Here is a 25,182-nt window from a genome sequence, read left to right as displayed (position 1 = left end):
GGACGCCCACTCTTTATTGCTTGTGAAGTTCTTCGGCATGGGTCATTGGACTGTGTCTTCCCAGACGAATTCCGACTCGGTCATTGGTATTCCTCGGTATTTCCTGGTCTTGAACAGTCCTTTACTTTATCTGTATCCACGTGCTTCCCCAGTCGACTAATAACCTTGTGGTTTAAGTTCACGTTAACACCGATGTTGAAACAGCACATATCCCTGCATAACGCATACCAATAACTTTACATAGAGTATTTGCCATGTCAAGAAAAGTATATTTTAGTGACATCAGATAAAAAAATGAATCAATGCCTCGTCTGCACATGTTGTATATACGTCTGTATAGTTGCACGTGTATGATATACGTCTGTATAGGTGCACGTGTGTGATATACGTCTGTATAGTTGCACGTGTGTGATATACGTCTGTATAGTTGCACGTGTGTGATATACGTCTGTATAGGTGCTATGTGACGTGTGTGATATACGTCTGTATAGGTGCTCGTGTGTGATATACGTCTGTATAGGTGCACGTGTGTGATATACGTCTGTATAGGTACTCATGTGTGATGTACCTCTGTATAGTTGCACGTGTGTGATATAGTCTGTATAGGTGTTCGTGTGTGAAATACGTCTGTATAGTTGCACGTGTGTGATATACATCTGTATAGGTGCTCGTGTGTGATACGTCTATATAGGTGCTCGTGTGTGATATACGTCTGTATAGGTTCACGTGTGTGATATACGTCTGTATAGGTACTCGTGTGTGATGTACCTCTGTATAGTACCTCTGTATAGGTGTGTGTGTGAAATACGTCTGTATAGTTGATATATACGTCTGTATAGGTGTTCTCGTGTGTGAAATACGTCTGTATAGTTGCACGTGTGTGATATACGTCTGTATAGGTGTGCGATATAGTTGCACGTCTGTATATGTGTACACGTGTGTGATATACGTCTGTATATAGTAGCACGGTGTGATATACGTCTGTATAGTTGCTCGTGTGATATACGTCTGTATAGTTGCTCGTGTGTGATATACGTCTGTATAGTTGCACGTGTGTGATATACGTCTGTATAGGTGCACGTGCATGATATATATATATACGTCTGTATAGTTGTTCGTGTGTGATATACGTCTGTATAGTTGCACGTGTGTGATATACATCTGTATATACGTCTGATATACGTCTGTATAGGTGCTGTGTGTGTCTGTATATATACGTCCTGTATAGGTGCACGTGTGTGTACAGGTGCTCGTGTGTGATATACGTGTGATATACGTCTGTATAGTTGCACGTGTGTGATATACGTCTGTATAGTTGCACGTGTGTGATATACGTCTGTATAGTTGCACGTCGTCCGTATAGTGCACGTGTGTGATATACGTCTGTATAGTTGCACGTGTGTGATATACGTCTGTATAGTTGCACGTGTGTGATATACGTCTGTATAGTGTTCGTGTGTGATATACGTCTGTATAGTTGCACGTGTGTGATATACGTCTGTATAGTTGCACTTGTGTGATATACGTCTGTATAGTTGCACGTGTGTGATATACGTCTGTATAGGTGTTCGTGTGTGATATACGTCTGTATAGTTGCTCGTGTGTGATATACGTCTGTATAGTTGCACGTGTGTGATATACGTCTGTATAGGTGCTCGTGTGTGGCACAGGCGCAGTGGCACGTGATGCTGTGCAGAGCAGAGTCTGTCATGGAACGACAGATGACCGCACCCGGTAGCTCGTCTCCTTCCATTCTTGGGCTTGAGCTTCTATTACCTCACAAGGCAGCTAAGGCTGTATATTCCCTAGGGAGCTGGGAATGTATATTATCATTATCATCCTCATCTTGGTCGTCGTTGTTGTTATTATCATCAGATTATTATTAACGTCTGCCCGTGTAAGGTGAACGCAACACGATGACGCATCAACATTACCATTCCCCTATTGGTTTTCATATGTAAATCCGATTGATGCCAACGCCCACCGTGACTGATACGAACATCTCGTGGTATATGTGACGTCAGGCTGAATATAAAATGAGCATTAACGCAAGTTGCGACAGTTTCAACAGTAACAACTGAATACACCTGTATATGACAAGTAAGTGATTAACTTTATTCACCTCCCATCACGTAACGCCATGAAATATGCCTTTTGTATTGCTTCTAATCAGTCTTTTGAATGAGATGTTCGTTACTGCACTCATAAATGAAACCGTACTTATCATGTGCCGATAAATAGTGTGTATGTGCTTTAAATCACTTTTATTTGTATGTTCTGTAAATCACGTCATTATAGATATTTAAGAATCAGTTCATCTGTCATACATACAGAAAAGTACCAGAAAGCGTTATTTCTTTTTGTAGAAACACACTATAATTCACGATTAAGAAGACCCATCATATACCATAAACATAACCAACTACAGAGGTACACCCACAGCGTATATTCTCTGCTTTTGACCACAGGAGGAATTGCATAATAGTGAAATATTTTACTTAATTACGAAATATTATGTTGTGGACATAAGATGCTGTGATAGAAGGATATCCACTAAAGCGTGTGTTGTGGCTGAAGGCTAGAGGAACATTCAGTGAAGAAGTATTTGCAGATTGTATAATGTAAACAACCAAAACAAACATCATTGAAAACATGAGTACATGCTAGCGAAGGATGTCCCTTCCTGTGTCAGAACTGCGCACACGAGTTTAAACGTGCAAACGAGGGTCTTGCAGACGCCCTGATATCACTGTCACACCAGAAATGATAAAAAAAATCCACAATGATGTGATGGCGAATGGCTATGCATCATATTAATTGCTAGGTCAATGGGCATTTTTTCCAGGAGAAGGTGCATTTCTCTATCAGAGAAACTTTGGCAACCAAAAAAAGCTCTGACAGCATATCAAAAACGCACCTAGCACAGCATCTCTCGTGATAATCTACCAGGGTTTGAATCTGATCCTGAAAAGGTCTTCGGTCGAATATTGTGGCATCGTGTGAAATCTGAGTGCGCCACGTCCTCCTTACGTTAAAACATCAGTCTACAAGCAATTAATAACCGTAGGTTCCTCAAACTGAACGGTTTTCCACAGGTTACAGACACCTGCATAGTTTACTGACTGCGCCCATCGCTTATTTGACAATTTAGTGACTATAAGAGCTACATACATATGTAAGAGTTCAGTACATTCACTTTTCCGATATCGCCCAGTATAACGGCTCTTAAGGTAACATCAAGTAACCCTTTGCAAAACATCTATACTCATCTCCCTCGGTAACCTCTCGTTGACAGTGCAACTGTAGAGGTGAGCGCAGTGATACCTGAGATGCCTGTGCTCTATATATAGCCTATTGTTGTCACGTCTTATGCATAGGAGTACAAAGTCAGTTGTCACATAATACCTGGGTCAGACTGAGACAATACCCCATCAATATGTCACTGTGATCAACAACAGTCTAACTCAGGCCTTTCTGTTTCTAGTAGTTGGTTTTCGGGCATTAAACTTAAAACCTTCCGTTAATCCCATGATTATACAGAACAATTCATAGATAATGGCATTTAGAAAGTGGACAAATGTAACATGTTCTAAATTTGGGATGACACTTTCTCAATAAAGTACAGATTCTTGCACATTTTGGGGATGAGTCCCATCCAGGATTCGTACCCACGCTAATCACCAGAACACACAGTCACAGATTCTAGTAGGGGAACACCATTTCTGCACTGGTGAGACGCTACCAGAACACAAATGACGTCATCGATCGGCCACGTTCTGGACGTCCTGGTGTAACAACGCCAAGACAGGACATATGGATAAGGGTGACCCATCTTCGCCACAGCTTTCAGACTGCAGTGATGACTGCCCGAACATCCCAGGACTTCGGCGTATCCACCCCAACAGAGTTCGACAACGTTTACGTCATCACGGGATCAGACCACGACGTCCCGCCATACGGCCTATCCTGACACAACGTCACCGACAAGCTCGCCGAATGTGGTGCCGAAATCATGTCCGCAGACCCTTGTTTTGGTGGAGAAATGTTGTTTTTACAGATGAGTCCAGGTTTAACATTTCCCATAGTGATGGACGTCAACGTGCCTATAGGCGTATGGGAGAACGTTATGCACAGGCCTGTGTCTTGGAGAGGAATCGCTTTGGTGGTGGTTCCGTGATGATTTGGGGTGGAATAACAGCACGCCAAAGAACTCCTTTGGTGATTGTTCAGGGCAACTTAACTGGTGTAGGCTACAGGGATCAGATTCTTCGACCTGTGGCAATTCCTTTTCTGCAACGTCATGGCCCTGGGTTAACATTCCAACAGGACAATGCCCGCCCTCATACGGCAAGGGTTGCTATGGATTTCTTGCGACACCACAACGTTGACTTACTGCCTTGGCCTGCAAATTCACCGGATCTCTCCCCGATAGAGCATGTTTGGGACGAGATGGATCGACGTCTACGCCGTCTTCCTCATCCGCCAGATAACGTCCTTGACCTTGCAACAGAACTTGAGAGAATCTGGCGTGACATCCCACAAGCCTTCCTTGCACGTTTGATAGGTTCTATGCGTCGGCGATGCACTGCTGTTCTCAATGCCGATGGCGGACATACCCGTTATTGAGCTTGTGACATGGTCGTTTGACCCTTGTCCCGCTTGTGGACTTGTGACGTCATCGTGATTGACTTTTCAGCTGAAATTCTCCCGACTTGTTATGGTCTCATGATCTCTCCATGAAAGTTTAGATGTACCTTTGACATTGTAATCGTACTTATCAACTGGGATAATATTTGGCATTGCACAGTTTCTTTATGTGGCTAGTATATATATGCCTGCAAGCTTTCCCTCGCCTTGTGCCTATGCCCCTTACTACTCGTGTTGTGTCCGTCACCCTCACTACTCGCCTTGTGCCTATGCCTCTCACTACTCCTGCTGTGTCCGTCACCCTCACTACTCGTGTTGTGTCCGTCACCCTCACTACTCGTGTTGTGTCCGTCACCCTCACTACTCGTGTTGTGTCCGTCACCCTCACTACTCGCCTTGTGCCTATGCCCCTTACTACTCGTGTTGTGTCCGTCACCCTCACTACTCGCCTTGTGCCTATGCCTCTCACTACTCGTGTTGTGTCCGTCACCCTCACTACTCGTGTTGTGTCCGTCACCCTCACTACTCGCCTTGTGCCTATGCCTCTCACTACTCGTGTTGTGTCCGTCACCCTCACCACTCGCCTTGTGCCTATGCCCCTTACTACTCGTGTTGTGTCCGTCACCCTCACTACTCGCCTTGTGCCTATGCCTCTCACTACTCGTGTTGTGTCCGTCACCCTCACTACTCGCCTTGTGCCTATGCCTCTCACTACTCGTGTTGTGTCCGTCACCCTCACTACTCGTGTTGTGTCCGTCACCCTCACTACTCGCCTTGTGCCTATGCCTCTCACTACTCGTGTTGTGTCCGTCACCCTCACTACTCGCCTTGTGCCTCTCACTACTCGTGTTGTGTCCGTCACCCTCACTACTCGTGTTGTGTCCGTCACCCTCACTACTCGCCTTGTGCCTATGCCTCTCACTACTCGTGTTGTGTCCGTCACCCTCACTACTCGTGTTGTGTCCGTCACCCTCACTACTGGTGTTGTGTCCGTCACACTCACTACTCGCCTTGTGCCTATGCCCCTCACTACTCGTGTTGTGTCCGTCACCCTCACTAGTCGTCTTATCCCTCAATTCTCGTGTGACCGTCTCCGTGGTGTAGTGGTTAGAGCGCCCGCCCGGAGAGCAGAAGGTCGCGGGTTCGATCCCCGGCCGCTTCATACCAGAAGACGTTAAAACATGGTACTTGTTGGTCCCTGCCTGGCGCTCGTCATTAATGGGTACAACAAGGACTGGTCGGCTAGGAGTCAGTAAAAGTTGTCTGAGTGGGGTATTCATGCTTTACTGCGGCATGGTATCTCAGTGAGCTAGCACTATAAAACCAGCTTAAGTCTTGGCTAGTACAAGCAGCCACACATACACACGCATGAACGTCGTCATATGAGCGAAATATTCTTAACTGCGTCTTTAAACCCCTTTTCACCTCACCTCTACTCGAGCGGTGTCCGTCACCCTCACTAGTCGTCTTATCCCTCGCTTCTCTTGGTGGGTCCGTCACCCTCACTGCTCCTGTTGAGCCAATCGTCTTCACCATTCCTATTGTGCCCGTCTCCCTACATACTGCTCCTGATGTGCCGAAACCCCTTCCATTCCTGCAATGTACGCCTCCCCTACCCCACCTACCTCCGCACCCCACCTCGTTTATGAAGGCCTGCCCAGCAAGGATTCTGTTTAATACAACTGACTTTGTTTCAGACTACCATGTCCAGCATAACAGTACTAGCCGGACTATTTGCCCTGATTGCCGTTACTGGTGAGTCCCATCGAAATTTCCCCAATACATATTTTGGAATTCATTGATCTTTCATTCATCTAACCTTGTCTGACTGTATCAGCATATATCAGCATGATTGTCAAATGTAGTTTATGAGTATGTTGGCTTGAACGACGCTATAAAAGTATTCGAGTTATACCGAGAATAAACAGTTAAGCGCCAGCCTATTTCAAAACTAAGATGTGAAGCTGTGGAAATGTTAGGCTAAAATAATTGGGAAGATCAATCCATATTAAGAGTAGGTTCATCTGGTAACTGATTTAGGGATATCATAATCATTTGTATTTACAATTACAAGAAATATTGTTAAAGATATGATGACAATGCTGTTTAAAGCAAAATAACTATTCCTATTCTGCTTATACAACACAATTAAACTTAGGTTTCACTTGTCAAAAATGACAATCATTGTGACCACATAACAGTCATATCTGATTTCACTTTTCAAAAGAAGGTAACCTTTCTGAGGAAAACAAAATGCATGTTTTCCAAAAGCGCATACATCCTGTTTAAAGTACAAGATAATTTCTATAATGGTTTTGTTTTTAAACTTAAAGTACTGAACCAAATTATGATAGTTGTTTTATTCTGAAAGATTTTTTATGAGACAACCTAGATTGGCAAATATACTGGGTGGCGCTTAACTTTTTATTCACAGTATATATACCCTTACTGATGCAGGTCGTACAAATTAAATAACCAACCTAGAAACAAGGCGAGTGGGATTTGAAAACTGAGGTGTCTGACAGGCCTAAGGGCCAAAACACGATCTGCATTGCGAACTTCTGCGACTTGTTCATCCGTGCCCAAGAACCGTAACTACATGTATATTGTTTTCCTCTCGAACACTGTAAGTTCAGCCTTTGCACTATTTTTTATTTTGTCTTCTTTGCAGGCAACCTTGTCGGCGTTAACGGAGTAACCACAGCTATCAGGCCATCTTCAACATCAGCACCTGGCAGTGCAACAGCGTTAACACCAACGCGGTCAATGTCAATGTCTATGTCGGCGTCTCCAACTGCTGTAATGTCGTCATCTGTTGCTCCGTCGGCCACCGCATCTACACCTGTATCCACATCTGTTGTCCCCCCGACAAACACACCACCACCGAGTACAACCGGGGGCACGTCGGAGACAAGTTCTTCCACCATCCTCTTCTTTACAATAATCTTGGCATCTCTGTTTCTCATCGCCGTCGCAGCTATGTAGACGGGACGTCAACACGACGCCATCATTACGCCATTGTGGCGTGAACATGACGTGGTCATCTTTACGTGATAGTAATATTATTGTTACAATGTAAATACATCGATGATATAGACCCAGATGTTGGCTTGATACGAAACGTTTTGCAAACCATGTTTTTGCAAGGTTATTTATGCGGGTGATTTAAGTGATGTGATTATTGTATGTGTCAGTGGGTATGAAGATTGGCATGACACCAACAGGTCGACTAATCCGATGAACACTCTGGCACCCAAGCTGAACCCCAGAAACTAAGACACTCTGGCACCCAAGCTGAAGCCCAGAAACTAAGACACTCTGAGACTTTGATTACCTACATAAGGAAATTAAAAACACATTTTTATAAAAATAATTTTACTTATAATTTCAAAAGACATATAACATACTAATGAGTTTTCTTTCATGTGAGTGACTGAGTTGCGGTCAAGTAAATTAAGACATTACATGGCAACTGATTGTTCCAGAAACACAATTAAAGAACAGTCCATGGCTACACAGGTGTGTATGGTTTTGCATGTTAACCGATTGTTCCAGAAACACAATTAAAGAACATTCCATGGCTACACAGGTGTGTATGGTTTTGCACCAGAAATGGCTTCCAGACGTTGTACTATCCATTTGGGGAATCGAACCCTTGACGAGCGAACGCTTCATAATACCACAACACCTTGAGCAACACTAAGCCTCGTTCTGGCGGCACAGTCCATGTGCAGAGTTAGTCTGAATCCCAGAGTCGCACTGACTGAGTGAGCAATATTCCAGCAATATCATGGCGGGGGGCACCAGAAATGGGTTTCACACATTGTACCCATGTGGGGAATCGAACCCGGATCTTCGGCGTGTCGAGAGCACGCTTGAACCACTAGCCTACCCCACCCCTACTGAATCGACTGGAAATGATGATGTGGACCAAAAATAAAGATGTCAGTTATATTCAAAGCACTGCATGTACTAAAGGCTTTCCCTGTGTCCTATAACGCACGGAAGGGATTAGGAACGCAGATAACATAAACTGTATAAACCTACTTAGGCACTGAGAGCCAGTCAACCTCTTGGGGGTATGTTGAAATTATGACGTGTGACCGCTACCACACCGCAGGGGCAACACTACCTTTTATTTCCTAAACAAAATGCGTACTTGAAGAAAAACACGTAAACTTTTCATGATGTGCTTCTTCCACAATAAACATATCCCGTCAAATAAAATTCGCTCATTTTGAACCAATTCATTACAACGAACACTAATCAAATGTCCGATGACCGAACGTTGTGCATTGTTTTTAACGATGAGCATTACCGTGTGAGGTACTAATGATTACATTTTAATGTAACATTATGGTTACGTAATAATTTACGACATCAGTCAATGGACTATTGTGATCACAGATCTATATTTCTTACACTATGACAAGACTGTGATTTTGTCATTAGCTTTTACAAAAAACAACATTTATTGATATATAAAGATATAATTTGTGATACCACAAATCAACGTTTTGCTAAAGCGAACTCTTGGTATCGCTAAATGAAGTAGGCTAATCCTTGTTAAAAAAACAATACAAACTAAGTACTACCCCATACCTCGTATACTAGTATATACTTTAGAAATGTTGAAATCATGATGCAATATACCGTACGTGTCGTTATCCAGAGCTCCAGATAAGATTTAGCTCATGTGGGTACTGTACCCACTGTATTTTTTGGAGTGGGTATTATGAATGTTGAGTGGGTATTTCATTTTCCGTTACCCGCTGCTTTCAAATATGTGCTTATTTCAGTCATTTTACTCACTTTAGTATTAAGGTCATTGAGTAAGTTTACTAAGCAGGTATGTCCTGCCTTATGTCATACCTAATCAAAACCAACTTAAATATAATGGAAATGATTTCATAAAAAAATCACTCATCCTATACTGACAGTACAACACTTGTCCGAAACTAACAGTACAACTTGATAGCAATCGATATCTTTTTCATTACGCAAGCGATTTTCATAAATATATTCCGTACGCATTTGTTTTAAACTTTTTGCGTATCTAACATTTTACATGCGTAATTGGTACGCAACAATTATTTTTCAATGCGTAATTGGAAAATTTCTATGCGTATTTTACCCGGATACGCAGCTTATCTGGGCCTCTGGTTATCGTCACTTTCGACTGTACGGACATTGCGACCTGTGTGGTACTGATCGATAAGCGAATGTATTTCCTCTAAACACCATTTACATCCATGATAGTGTCATGTCAACCATTCAAACCTCGCAAGTAATGTTTCGATAGTATCACAAACGGAATTCCACCTTCCTGTGGCTACCTCAGAGCTCTTCAGAGGTGCACGCCTCACGTGACCTGTGACGTGACCCGGACTCCCCTTGCCAACAGAAAATGGCGTCCCTGGTTACACGGAAGCGGGTGACACGCCCCCGACTGTGGGTGTCGTTTGACAAGAAAAGAAATGATTATGCATCCGTGTCTGGTCAGTCCAGGTAATTTATTGCTTGAGGCAAGAATATGAACATTAGGTTCCGAACATCAGAAACAAGATATATCTTAAAACCTAGAGATCAGTCTATAAATATCTCTGTGTTGTTGATAATAAACAAACACAATTTGGCTTAACATTAGCACGAAGGAAGATACGAAATCTACTTTCTTAATTTCTTCTCTGTTTTATATAAACGATTGGCCAATGACATTCCATGTAGATGTCACATACATACATGGGGCAGTTTAATGTGTCTCTCATAATAATTCATTATTTACAGTTTTTCTGAAGTAGCTGAAAAATTGCTGAGTGCAAACAAAATCAATTGGCAGTCCACTGAGACAATGTATCCATGACACACAGAACACCACCTACACCAAGACTGGTCATTATAACTGAGCAGCTCTGTACAGATATGAAGTCCCCAGCGACCAATACTCATTGTGTAAGGCAATTTTTAGTTACTTTTATTGTTTGCTAACATTGCTCATAATATCAATCCCTGGCTTGTTTAGATTGATTTTTTCACAGATGAGGTACATATAGCTGTGATATTTCAGATCGTGGTGTTAGAAAACATTTACACAAGCTTCACTCTCATCATCTTTCCCTTCTTCATCTTGTTCCCATGGTATAAACAGGAAGTGCACTCATCAATTATTAGTGCTTACATTATGGCTGAAACACTATCACACTATCCTCGATAACTCCAGGGTATACGTTCCTATAAGCCTCCACTATACCCTGGACGCATCCACAAACTAGATTAGCAATACAGAACACAAAGTGTTTATGATGATCAGGTGGACTGGTAGTCCCTGGCTCTGTTCTCAGTGCTATGATGGTCCTAAGTCTATGTTTAAGCATGGTAGTTATAATGACCCTAGTGCTAACAGATTTCAGGATTCTGTTGAGCTGGGTGGCATCACTTAGGTTGGCCCGTAACATATGATCATGGGTTTAAGTTCCAGGTTCATTCTGATTATGTTTTTATGTTTCTCATAGCCAAAGTGGTAAAAACATTCGACACTGCATATACATATCTTCCTCCCAGCTGATATGCTGTGATGTAACTGAAATACTGCACCAAGCAGCATTAGTATCACTCACTCACTCACTGAATTGGAGTGATATCATTGTTAACAAGTAGGTCAAATTGTTTGCTGGTAATTATAAGCTGAAGAAACTGGATCACAAGAATATTTTCATGAGATTATGATACAAATCAATATCTGACCTTTTAGATCAATAGGGTTATCTATTAAAAATATCACAATTTTAAATTTATCTCATCAGGCAACTCCTTCTTCTATCACAGTCTGTTTGTATACAGTCTCCTGACGATGGAGTGATTATACAGGTGCACAGGCTGTTGTATCAGTACATCATTAATGATGTATTCAGGATGAACAGGGTCGACATCTGATCTGTTGGTAGAAACATGCAGGCTTAGGTCAGCTGTATAGATTGGTTGAATTATTGATGGAAGCTCAAGTGTGACTCTCCATGGAGAACACACACACACTTCCACACACTGATACATTGTTATAAAGGCGCAGTAGGTCGAGATGTTGAGGGATAACAGATTCAGGTAGGTTCAGCTGATACTGACATTGTTACTTCATGAGTAATGTGGTTTGTCTTTGAATTTCCTTTGGCTTACAGATGCTGGAGAACAGAATAATGGCTGCAGTGTTTGCCAGAGTGTTTTCTCATTACTTTGATGACTAATACCTATCCAGTAGTTGACATATCATATCATATCATATCATATGATATCATATCAGCAAGGATTAATCATGACCTGCACAATAGCATGGTCTTGTGTGGTTCACTGATATCAGGAACGTTAAATGGAATGAGGCTTTACTCTAAATTTTACATTCTGAGCTATTGCACTGAAACTTTCAAAGCAATGCAAAAATACATGTATCTGAAATTAGGAGCATGAAAGTGCTTTAGAAGATCCAATATTTGGATAAAAAAGCAGTTTTATCATTTTCCCATCAAGACCACTTAGTTTCTCCACAAAATGCTTTCTGATGAAAATTATATAAGTGCCATAGCACAACAGCCACAGTTCACAGTAGCTTCCAGCCTGTAATAATTTGACCAGTAATGTTTCCTCCTATTCTACCTGTCTGGTAATGTATCATGAAGGACTGGACATAGTATATGAAAGGAAAATAGACAACTTTGAACAGTCTTCTTAATCATCAAGACATGGATAAAATGTGCCATTAGTCTTCAGTCTTCACCCATGTTTGATGTGCCTATCAAAGACTTTTTCTTAATCACCCTTGGCTTGTCACCTATGACTTGAGATGGATCTATACTGTTTACAGTTTAACCCAAATCCTATATTTTGCCTTTTTTCTTTCTTTTGGTGTGTGCAGATAAAAGTGGTTCCAGTTGGTTGTGGAATCCATTAACCTGGTTGCCATGACGAAGAAGAACAAACAGAGTAAGTACCAGACCTCGAGCACTAGCAAAGTGCGGGTGCTTGAGGATCATCCGCTGAAACATGGTGGGGGGATCTGTCCTACCAATCTTAAGGAACAGAAGGAACGCTTTCTCAGACATGGCAAGACCCCGGACTTCCATCACACGGACAGTTCTGAGGCTGTCCAGGAACTGACCACCAAGTCAAAAGGCCAGATTCGGTTTGATCTTTTGTCAGAAGCAGAATATGTCCTGGAAACTGTGAGGAAGAAATTTGGCGGGGGAGAGAATTTTCTGGCTCAGGCTTATGGCAAAAGGTTAACGCGAATTGAAGCGTCTGAGATTGTCACATCTTACCTGGAGGAAAATCTTCTGAATGATGCCCTCACGCTGATCTGGTGTAACGACCTTCCATGCAGGTATGTAATATTTAAATATACCATGCCTTTTAATAAGTTGTCAGATGTATGGTATGTTACATTTAGGATTACACTTCCTCAGTAAAGTATATTGTAGTATTTTGGGGGAGATGAGTCCTCTCTGGGAATCGAAGGCACCTAACAACCATCGCACACGGTCAAAATCTAATCCACTCAGCCCCGCACGTCTCACAAAATGAAAGTCTCACAACTGGTAGTCTAAATCACTTAGTTTGTGTACCCATCTGACAACAGTAACATTGGCATAGTTCTCATGGTTGAAGCAGTGAGTACACAATGCCTATTGGAAAGTGGTAAAAAAATAATGTACAGTGAAACCTGTCTAAACCGGCGCCCCATGGGACCGAAATAAAATGCCGGTTCAGGGGTGGAAATACCTTTAAAATTGCTAGTGTACTCCGGAACAGTGGCACATGTAAAATCTCTTGCCCTGATAATTTTTCCACTATACCGTCCGTTTTCTTGTTGATTTTTTTAAATAAACAACATAATTAACATTGGAAAGTCAACTGGACACTGGTACAGTGTGATATACAAATTTGCTTGCCCGACAGAAAAAAACACTGGACTCGGATGTCAGGCAATGGGTTATTTCCACCCCTGCGGTTTAGACAGAGAAACAAGGCTGGCATTTACACTCGTCAATCTCTTTATTCCTGATTATCTAGCGTGCCCGAGCTCTGAGTGTATTGGATTAAGGGACCTTGATAGGACTGCTCATACTACTTCTTGATTATCTAGCGTGACAAGAGGATTAATTAGTGTATTGGATTATGGGTCCTTGATTGGACTGCTCATATCCATGCCGGTTTAGACAGGTGCCAGATTAGACAATGTTTTAATGATCATATCGTTGTAAAATGGTGTGACCAAAATTTTATGCCGGTTTTGACAGTGTGCCGGATTAGACTGGTGCCAGTGTTGGCAGGTTTCACTGTATTTTATATTTGGGATAGATTAACACTTAGCCTCTGAATATATACTCTCCCAAAAAAGAAATGCATCATGAAAATAGCAATGTCATGTAGCAATGAATTGATAAAACGTGATTCACTTTACAAAAGGTTTTGCTCTGTTTATGAGTCATATGGTGTTTATGTTTTGAAACATCACAACAAAACACACCATCCGTAAAATACCCGTATTTAACAGAATGATTTTCAATTTCGGCTTGTAGTGTCACAGAATACACAATTCACATGCAATGCACGTGAAAGTTGGGGATCAGATAGGCTCAGTGATGGGTATAAAAGGTTGATCGCTGTCTGTCGATTATTCACTGTATTTGGAACATTGTTGACAAACGCAAAATGCCACGTCTAAGTGAAGCCAACTGTCATATCGCCATTGGTTTGCTTGAAGCTGGCCAGTCTCAACGTGCAGTTGCCCGACGCATGAATGTTCACCAAAGCACCATTTCACGGTTCTGGGAGAGATATCGCCGGCAGAATGCGGTAGCAGATGCCCCTCGTAGTGGGTGACCTCGAGCGACCACTGCGGCGCAGGATCGCTACATCTGGGTACATCACCTGCGTCATCGAACAGCTACGGCAACCAGTACTGCTCGACAAATACCCGGATTAAGGAGGCTTTCTGCACAGACCATCAGGAACAGGTTGAGAGAGGCTGGTTTACGTGCCAGAAGACCTTATTTTGGCCCTGTGCTTCAACAACAACATCGTCGACATCGACTTCAATGGTGCACCAACGTTCAGGCCTGGAACCTACCGAATTGGCGTAGAATCTGGTTCAGTGATGAATCACGAATTCTATTGGAATGACGCGATGGAAGAATGCGGGTGTACAGACGTTGATGTGAACGGTTTGCCGACGCTTGCGTTCCCGAGGGGGACAGATTCGGCCGGGGCAGTGTTATGATGTGGGGGGCAATCACCTGCCATAGGAGAAGTGGTTTGGTGATGATACAGGGCAACCTGACAGCTCAACGGTACTGTGACAAAATCCTACGCCCACACCTCCTTCCAATCATTGATCGCCAGAGGGAGTTGTTTCAACAGGACAATGCCAGGCCCCACACAGCATGTCACACTGGAGACTTCCTCCAGAACCACAACATCAATGTGCTCCCCTGGCCCTCAAGATCACCGGACTTAAACCCGATTGAACATCTGTGGGATGCCCTGGACAGACAGGTGCGACGCCGTAACCCTCAGTCCCAGACACTTTAGCAACTTGCACAGGCACTACAGGCAGAGTGGGCTGCGATTGGGCAACACGAGATTCTGAGACTTATTCGTTTGATGCCGAGGTGATGCCGTGCAGTTTTGGATGCCCACGGTGGTCACACGAGGTATTGACTTCAGCGCCACCACACGTCTCCATGTGACACTCAAACTGACTTTCCTCAAGTTGGTGCCAAAGACGGATAAGTCTGCATTCCCAGTGTGCAATTTCACTATATTTCATTGACTCATAAAGCCTACTAGATGTTTCAAAATAAACATAAAAATACAGTTGAAATTCCTATATGCGTTTCTTTTTTGGGAGAGTATATATATATAATTTTGATAGTAATAAATTAATGCATTTAAATGAAAAGGAGCCCCTGAGTGAGATGGGAGATTCAGAACCTGACTAAATCTAGACTTGCTTCATTTAGCGCTTTAGCACTGCTAGGCAGTAGGGAAAATAATGTGGTTCAGGGACTGCGAGACAGACTATATTTGGGATTACACTTCCACAGTAAAGTACAGATTCTAGTACTGTTTTTGGTAGATTGGGACTTAACCCCCAGTATTATCAGGTAGATGATACAGTCTTAGCCGGGTTAATATGCCAACATTTTTCAGGAAGATTTGAGCATTATAACCAGAGTGGCATCATAACTAGCGAGGCCCTTCTAGTCAGTCGAAACCAAATCATACATGAATACATGTACTTTTATTGAAAATCATTTTTTGGTGAAGAGATCTTTGTTTATTTAACAAGAACACATATATGTAATATAAAGAATATATCATTTATATACTAGGCACATAAAGAAAATTTAAAATCTAAATTTATCAAACCTGTGTAGACACATAAGGATTTAAACTCAGAGATTAGTGACATGTATCCAACATGCATGCACGTGCCACGTTCCGTGACGTCAGTGGGTTCGTCCTTGAGACGTGCAATACGTTGTTGCACGTGCATTCCGGGAAAGAGAAACAGCAAATGAATGCCACACAATACTGTCACTTTGGAAAGCTCAACCCCTGCCCTTGCGATCGTTCAAAAAATTAAACGGCTATTGAAATGCATAGCATGCCAAGGCTCACGTCATGCCAAGGCCAATGCGGCCATTGGGATGGTCCGTGGGGGAATGTCTCAACGACAAGTGGCTGCACATTTTCGACTGCCACCGGAACACCATTTCTGCACTGGTGAGATGCTACCTGAACACAAATGACGTCATCGATCGGCCACGTTCTGGACGTCCACGTGTAACAACGCCAAGACAGGACAGATGGATAAGGGTAACCCATCTTCGCCACAGCTTTCAGACTGCAGTGATGACTGCCCGAACCACCACAGGACATCGCTGTATCCACCCCAACACAGTTCGACAACTGTTTACGTCATCACGGGATCAGACCACGACGTCCCGCCATACGGCCCATCCTGACACAACGTCATTGACAAGCTCGCCGAATGTGGTGCCGAAATCATGTCCGCAGACCCTTGTTTTGGTGGAGAAATGTTGTTTTTACAGATGAGTCCAGGTTTAACATTTCCCATAGTGATGGACGTCAACGTGCCTATAGATGCATGGGAGAACATTATGCACAGGCCTGTGTCTTGGAGAGGAATCGCTTTGGTGGTGGTTCCGTGATGATTTGGGGTGGAATAACAGCACGCCAAAGAACTCCTTTGGTGATTGTTCAGGGCAACTTAACTGGTGTGGGCTACAGGGATCAGATTCTTCGACCTGTGGCAATTCCTTTTTTCAACGTCATGGCCCTGGGTTAACACTCAGCAAATTTCCAACAGGACAATGCCCGCCCTCATACGGCAAGGGTTGCTATGGATTTCTTGCAACACCACAACGCTGACTTACTGCCTTGGCTTGCAAATTCACCGGATCTCTCCCCGATAGAGCATGTTTGGGACGAGATGGATCGACGTCTACGCCGTCTTCCTCATCCGCCAGATAACGTCCTTGATCTTGCAACAGAACTTGAGAGAATCTGGCGTGACATCCCACAAGCCTTCCTTGCACGTTTGATAGGCTCTATGCGTTGTCGATGCACTGCTGTTCTCAATGCCGATGGTGGATATTGAGCTTGTGACAAGGTCGTTTGACCCCTGTCCCGCTTGTGGACTTGTGACGTCATTGTGATTGACTTTTCAACTGAAATTCTCCCGACCTGTTATTATTTGTGCATTAGCAAGGGATTTTGTAGCACTCTGTGATACTGGCATGCATTAGGCTTCAAAGAATTCAAACAGTGGTGTTTGTTGGTGATAGGGAAGTAAGTATGTAATAACACCTGCACATGCTATAGGCTTCTGCAACACATAGAGAGCAGTGAGTTTCCTCTGTCAGTTTGAGTCATGCCAGTCATATGTAAAACATCAATGTAAAGTGAGTTTCCTTGATCCCCTCGAGTCAGGCTTATTATTTGTAAAAACATCACTAGTGAAAAAGGTCTCTAGGAGTAACTCTTAAACACCTTAAGGCAGGTTGTAATAACTCACTTAAGTTTACTTACTTAAAGAATAGTCATAACAGCAGTACTATGTTGTTATCAGTTCTCTACATATTTCTCCATTATGTTGTGGAGTAAAAGTGATCCACTTCATGGTACTGGATTTGCTGCATTACTTAGCTGCCAGCATCTCCTGTACTGTAATGACAATGTTCAAACATTCCTTCCACTTCAACCAAGTTCAAGTAGCCATGATGTATCTGAAATGCAGTTAATAACCACATTCCTTATGGAAACTTTCTAATGTTGACACACACACAAAATAACTACATCAGTCAGTGCCATGTTCAACAAAAATAAACATTAACTGACAATTTTAGGAGAATCAAATACAATTTTTTTCTGAATTATTTTGATTTATTCATCTCAGTCTTAATTGTATCCCATTTCTTCTTATTAAACAGCTGTGCACACAAGTTTTTCCTCAACTGTTATATAGACACTTGTGATCCCACGATGTTGATGTGTGTTACAGTGCCCGGATGGTATGGCAGGGTCCCCTGCTTAAGTGTAACCGCCCAGAAGCAAGGAAGTACTCACTGTGGCTCAATGGCTCTTTGGAGAACCCGTATGTTCGAGAACAAGGAATTTGCTGTCTCATGGACCATGAAGTCGGCACACATTTTGTATCCTTCATATAAAACTGATGATTTCACCTCACTATTTTGACAATGAGGTAACTATTGAACTGCATGTGTTGTCTCGTACTACAGCTGCTGTTGGAGACTATTGTTTGAGATACTGTATTGGTTTTATTATGTTGCTGCTGACCTGATCAGACATCAGTTAATACATGAGAGATAACAGCTCTGTGTAGGATAAAATTTCACTTAAAGGCATATTTATTTCTTTTTGTCTCAAATATATTTGTGCTCACGCACAATTACCAGATAATATGAAAGTGAAATTGAGAATATGCAATTTTCAAATATTTTATCTTTGTGAAGAACAAATATTTTAAGGATTATCAAGTTATCAGTTTTGCAGTTATAATGGCGGTCTCAAATTAAAACCAGAGGAAAAGAAATGTTGTTTTGGTGGATCCATCCATATCTCAACTACTTTGGGAAAATGTGTACAATATCACAGTTAACAGAAACTGAAATAATATTTTTTGACTTAGAGTTTGTCCAACTTTTCAGATCTTCAGGCACTGATTAAAGACTCACCATTTCAAGTTTGCCTTCTTGGACTAAACTGAATCTTTTCTTGTGTGTCTTGAGCATACATTGTATGAAGGCTATTAAGATTATTTTTGTAAAAACATCCTGCAGATGTGTGCTAAACCAGTTCTGTGACTATTTGCTTAACTGGTCAAGTTCCGGATGTACAATGATGGCCTTCAGCCTTGGTTCTCAGACAGGAAGAGGTTTGGTCTACGTGGGATGAGCTCATTTGAGGGCATGTGCACTGAAGAAGGTCTGGCTGCCATCCATACCGCACTGCGGGCCAACAGCAACTTCCTGTATCTGCCTGCTCTTGTGTACTGTGAGTCTTTATGCCACATGGATCATGTTGTTTTAATTTAAATGCATCCCCTTCCCCTAGTTAGAAAAAACCAAACTGTTTGTTCTTGCTTCGGTCTTGTCTGTCCATTCCTTTGGCTATATGTGTTCCTGCTGCAACCCACTTAGGATAAGCTACACTGTTGCTTGGTTACAGATACAGCATGCAAGTCAGCAGAGATGACCTTCAAGCAACTATTTGATCATCTTGGTCGCTACATTTCTAACCGTGAACAACGTTGGAAACATGTGATGCGTGTCAAGCGTGGCCTCTTGGACCCAAACGACCTGGGAGGATACGGGAAGGATCAATGTTACTTTGAAGGTAGGACACTGAACCAAGTTCAAGACAATCCAGGTCCAAAGTTACGTGTTGGAGGTGCGGAGCGCAGAAAATTTAAGATCATGAGTTGTATGTCTTCATGAATCTTTCTGTAAGTCAAGGTTGTTGAGAATTCAATAATGAAGTAAAATCAAGGTAATAAAAGTTGTATGTATTGTCCTTTTTAAAAGAAAATATATATGTAACTATTATTTTGTGTGAAGGTCCCCGCCATGGGTTGTGTTTGTGCATCATATGGTTTACTGCTTGAGGGCAACAGAATTGATGCTTGAGCTAACGTGTCCCAGACACAAACAATATGTTGTCTCTGCTTTTCCCCAGGTGCTGTGCGGATTCTGCGGAATGTCGATGCTATTGACTTCCACTTGCTGATGAGTGGTAAAATCTGTGTAGATGAAATCCCTCGCATTAAGAGAATTGCAAGAATGGACTGTGTAAGAATTCCTTGTTTCATGAAAAATGTAGACTTGTACAAACGCAAGCTGCGTCAAATGGCTGAACTGAATGGCCTTCACATCGAACACCCAAAGGTGACTCCTCCACTTGCCTACATCAAGCGTCTCAAACAGAGACAAAGCCGAGTTGGTGTTGCTGGATCCTCCAGTGGGACTAGGCGCAAGGTGAGGAAACGGTTTAAGAAGAAAAAGTCCTCTGGTAGATTGACTAACACTAAAAGGTATGAAGTTAAAATATTTTTACCCCCTGTAGGCAGTCAGACCGAAAAGGAAGAAAGCAAAAACCACATAAGTGGCAGCAACATGGAGTGCAATAGAACTAATATGTTAGATAGATGTGTTCCACATACAACAAAACTGTCAGGAATTGATCGGCAGTTGGAGATGTCTCCGTCCAGTCCAGCCGGATCTTCATGTGATAGTAGAGTTTCGTCTAGCCTGTCTGACACGCAGCTGTTGAGAGGGTTACCCCCCTTTCCTTATCGAGTACCCCTACCGCCTATCAACTCACCAAGACAAGATGAGGCAGACATACAGATTCAAAATGACAGGGATATAAACCAGCGAAGTGATACAGATGTACAAAGTCAAGATGGCACCAGGAAGCACCAGGAAGATGTTGATGAAGCAAGTGAGACGATCCAGCAAAAGACAGAGCCCAGTTCCTCAAAATCTGGGACATCAGAAAATCTTCAGTTCAACAGCTTATTGTTTCCAGATGTGTCCTTCGCCAATTCCACTGCCAACATCAACATTCGAGGTCTCCATATTGAGGATCACTTTGCCAACTCTTCTGATGGAGTGACATCCGATGATGATGATGGATCTGATGATGATGAGATATACTAACAACATTAGCATCATGTAAGAGGTTGCATGTGCAAGATGCCACTACACTACTTAATTCACTGCCTACTGTTTCATACGCACACCTTACATAGACAGGCTTGACAATCAGTATTTGCACACTAATCCTTAGTAACTTGACTCATTCCTGAGCAGTTTAAAGTGGGTAGGACACTGTTGATCCTTGGAAATTGATAATACATGTACAATATTAATAAATATATGAAATATATCAACTAATACCATGATACAGGTTTCATTTGGTGACATACTTGTCAAAATGACAGTTTCAATGGACAGAGATAATTTATATCTACAGTCATGATCATCATGCTTTTCAAAATTTGATCAATTATTGCCTTAAAGTCTGGCTTCAGATTTAGTCTTTAAGGCGCTCTGTTTTGGTATCAACACATGACTATTGTGAACACACACCCTTGTCCAATTTTTACTACGCAAGTACAAAATCTTCATTTACTCTGCCATATCTGGATGCCTACTGTAGGTCTTCAGAGTTCGGAATCGTTTAAATGGAGTCCTCCAAAAACTGTTTCAATGCATGCATAAAACGATCTCTTCATGTGTCCAATGAAGTATTATCGTTCCTAAAAGTGAAAGTTAAAAGGGTTCATGCAGTCAGAAAGAAATGCAAACATTAGAGACTAGTAGAGCTTGTTCAGCTTGACCTGATCAAGTGAATACTAGTACATAGCGTGACCATGTCACAACTGGTTTGGTCTATTATTGTGAAGGGGTGCACCTTTGTCATTTGATTGTCAACATGGTCGAAGACAAGGTCGCCGTTTGACATCTCTGTGTCCAAAAATCGTCAGCAATGTCCTAACTTTCTTTAAAAAAGAAGCTACAGATGGTTTAATGTTTCCGAATCCCGCTATAACGGATCCACGTGTGCATGTTTCGCACGAACATTCTCTGCTCCCCTATTTAATGAAGTTAACTCGACCAGCTGTTTGTGCCATTTGACCTCCCGGGTCATGCATATGTAGAGTAGCTCAGGTCAAGCTGAACAAGCTGCAGTGTAACCAGTTTTAATGCTATTGTCATTAAACAATATGTCACATGACTATCGATGGGTCTGGTTTGTCTTATTGGTACCCAGGTCCGACCTGCCTGAGTACCTGAGCTACCCATCCCAGCCCTAGTACATTTGACAGAAGACAGCACTGTTGACAGTTTAGTTTTTACTTAATCCTGATACTTAACATAAGTCTACTCTAACGAAACATGGAAATACACAAATCTAATAACTTCAAACTGTGCCTAAAGTCATCACTAACAATGTGATTGTGCATGAGGGTGCTGGTTATTTTACAGAGTGGTTGACTAAACTCCTGCTAATATATTTAGAGAAATTCAATTTTAAATGTCTTCAACCATGTTGATATACACAATAATAGGCTTTCTGTGTTCAGTAGACATGATGTAAAGCTCACGAAATACAAATGTAGTGTTTAAGTGACATTTATTCAACTCTTCATAGTTCAGCTAACCATCACCTGCAGTAAGGTCCTATTGTATGGAACTAGTCATTTGGTCCAGCGTGGGATGTGTCTGTGGGAATCAAGGGAAGGTCTCCAACAATTGTGACACGGAATTGTCCAGAATATTGATTGATTTGTTGTTTAATGCCGCACTCAGCAATATTCCAGCTATATGGCGGCAGGCAAAAGATTAATACTCATATTTGGAGGAGATATGAAGTGAGATAGGGAAGGTCATCCAAGTACATGTATATAACAAGCACTAGGAGCGAGAAGTGCTTAAAAAAACTTCCAACCCATCCACTGCTGTAATAAATGACTTGTTTCTACTTGAAACTTGAAAAATACCTCCATCTGCTCAGGAGCGACATCTCATTGTATTTTCTCCTGTTGCAGGTGTGTTTATGCTGGCCATTCAAGCTTCTGTGCAACTAGGGACAACAGTTAAGAGACTTTAAGAAGCATTTTATCAAAGATAATCCTCAGTGTATGGTCTCTGAGGAAAAGTACAACCAGTACTCAAAAAGGTCATGCACTGCATGACGTATGAGGAAAAGTTTTCAGTACTGGTGTTTGAATTTGTTCATGTTTGCATTTCAACATGAATTAGGCTCAAGATCTGAAAGAATATTTTGCTATCAGCAATCACAATTATATCTATATTTCATAAATGATTTTAAGGAAGATTTTGCCAGGAAAATGACACATGGGGTAATTTTTCTCTTTTTATACATTTATAAGTGTAATGTTTGTTTTTGACTAATTTATGTTATAGAAATGCCGAAGATGCCTCATAAGCAATAGGTTCTGTGCATTTCATGACACTAATCACATTTTATGTGAAATCAGTGTAATCAGTTGTCAGGACGACAGCTGCAGGACCCTGTACTCTGGCCTCAGTTTTACAGGGGCTAGGAGTTGGTGCTGACTTGTGGACATCTTCATTAGAGTGAATGCATCTGGTATGACAAAAATTGATGTATGTGTTTGGTGTGACTGACTTAATGTATGCTACTGTTTTCATACCATCACAGTGAACTAAGTCTGCATTTGAAAGCCAAAACTTTAGCCAATAGTCTTTTTTCATTGGTTAATTGTGCATGCATAGTGTTTACATTTTCATCTATTTAAATGCATGTATATTTGTTAAGTTTTTTATTCATCTTTTTCCTCCTATTCTGCAGCTGAATTATGTTTCAACATATGTGAGGTGTCTTTAACTAATTAAGTAACATTTTGACAAGCTGCAAAGTTACATGTGCTATGATCACACAATTCACACTCTCTTTTTCAACTGACAAACTGGTGGAGACAGACAGAACATGCACAATCTCTCCCAGATGTTTCTTATTACTTTCCGTTTCCTTGTAAGAATATGATAGTATACAGTATTTTTTGTTGACAATGTGATTGATTATCATTGATCACATTGATTAGGTATACACAAATTTTGTAGCTGTTCTGTGGCACAGGTTTAGTACCATTTCTATTACTTCCTTACATCAGATTACTCTTGTGCCCATGTAGTGTGGCATGCACTGCTTCTTCACCAATTATTAGGTATTGGTAGTATCTTAGACATTTGGTAAAGGGCATCAATGCCACACATTTCCAAAAGTTGATTTAAACTTCATAATATATGAAAAAGGAGGAGTTGTCCTTGTCCTTTTCCCAGGTATACTACTCAAACGAAGGACACCAGATTCATTCATATCACTAAAGTTAATGTGTCCTGGCATGCAGATGAACTAGTCATATGAAAAATCTCTCGTGAACTTCTTTGAGTACTAAATATGATGGTTGTGAAAGTTGAGGGTTTAGTGCCCAAATATGGACTATGTACTAGTTAACCCAAGTGGTGAGTGTGATGTAATGCTGGTCACCTGGGATCTCTTATAAACAAGGAGTTACAATTGATTTGGATTGTTTTTTAAATGTTTTATTTACAATGGTATTTTTTAAATCCCTTTTCATATTTGTTTGTTTGCATAGATCGTGTAATCAAGTGTGTATTTCAACTAACTGATTTATATTCTATTTCATCCAAAGCTATTTTATTGCTCAATAATTTCCACTGGTAAATGTGGAATTATGTAAACCAAAGACTCATGACAATACTTCGACCAAACATTGACAGACAAGACAGTATTACTATAAATGTGTATAATAATTAAGATAATTTTAAAGACAAAGAAATCAGCATGACAATTTTGATGGTCAAGGTGCTCATCTTACTTCCATACAATTATTGCTACATCTATCATATCTATCAGAGATCCATCAGAGTGAAACTCTGGAAACAGATCCTCCATAGATCCTATCTATCAGAAAATCTTCAGCTTCAGACAGTCAGTGTGAAGCCCATTTCTGGTGTCCCCCCACCGTGATGTTGCTGGAATATTGCTAAAAGCGGCGTCAGAACTCAGTCAGACAGTCAGGTCAAGCTGTCTCTATGCGGACAGAGAACTTTAAGCTCCACTGAATGATTTTCCTCTTCATCCAAGACTCAAGTGTTCCAAATTTTCTACTCCTAACTAAATACAGTGAAACCTGTCCAAACCGCACCTCACGGGACCGAAATAAAATACTCAGAGACGAGTGTATTGGAGATTAAGGGACCTTGATTGGACTGCTCATTCCCATACCGGCTTAGAGCATTTGATTCTCCGCACAATCACTACTTCCTGATTACCAAGAGGATAAATTAGTGTATTGGATTATGGATCCTTGATTGGACTGCTCATACTCATGCCAGTTTAGTGTTAATTACAGTTAAAATTGCT

The 25,182-nt window shown here is 41.6% G+C and overlaps 2 protein-coding genes across 4 annotated transcripts; both read left to right on the top strand.

Annotated features, from left to right (window-relative positions):
- Positions 1-2,049: 2,049 nt before the first annotated feature.
- Positions 2,050-8,231, top strand: LOC124281760 (mucin-7-like). The gene is made up of 3 exons (XM_046717734.1): positions 2,050-2,100; positions 6,345-6,402; positions 7,319-8,231. Exons 2-3 carry the CDS (start codon positions 6,351-6,353, stop codon positions 7,630-7,632), a joined length of 366 nt encoding a protein of 121 aa, XP_046573690.1. The 5' UTR covers positions 2,050-2,100; positions 6,345-6,350; the 3' UTR covers positions 7,633-8,231.
- Positions 8,232-9,896: 1,665 nt separating this feature from the next.
- LOC124281715 (uncharacterized protein KIAA0895-like) lies at positions 9,897-24,807 on the top strand. 3 transcript variants are annotated; one of them, XM_046717670.1, is made up of 7 exons: positions 9,897-10,155; positions 12,551-13,015; positions 18,224-18,374; positions 19,068-19,236; positions 19,411-19,578; positions 19,918-20,216; positions 22,796-24,807. In XM_046717670.1, the coding sequence occupies exons 2-7, from the start codon at positions 12,597-12,599 to the stop codon at positions 22,832-22,834; spliced, it is 1,245 nt and encodes a 414-aa protein (XP_046573626.1). In that variant the 5' UTR covers positions 9,897-10,155; positions 12,551-12,596; the 3' UTR covers positions 22,835-24,807. The 3 variants fall into 3 exon arrangements, with proteins under 3 accessions (XP_046573626.1, XP_046573624.1, XP_046573625.1); XM_046717668.1 differs by having other exon boundaries at positions 19,918-20,915; XM_046717669.1 differs by lacking the exon at positions 9,897-10,155 and adding an exon at positions 10,515-10,599 and having other exon boundaries at positions 19,918-20,915.
- Positions 24,808-25,182: the final 375 nt, after the last annotated feature.

Source organism: Haliotis rubra, unplaced genomic scaffold (assembly GCF_003918875.1).
Source record: "Haliotis rubra isolate DU_JTF1 unplaced genomic scaffold, ASM391887v1 Scf289, whole genome shotgun sequence".
Classification (NCBI taxonomy): Eukaryota; Metazoa; Mollusca; class Gastropoda; order Lepetellida; family Haliotidae; genus Haliotis; species Haliotis rubra.
This window is presented reverse-complemented; position numbering and strand designations above follow the sequence as displayed.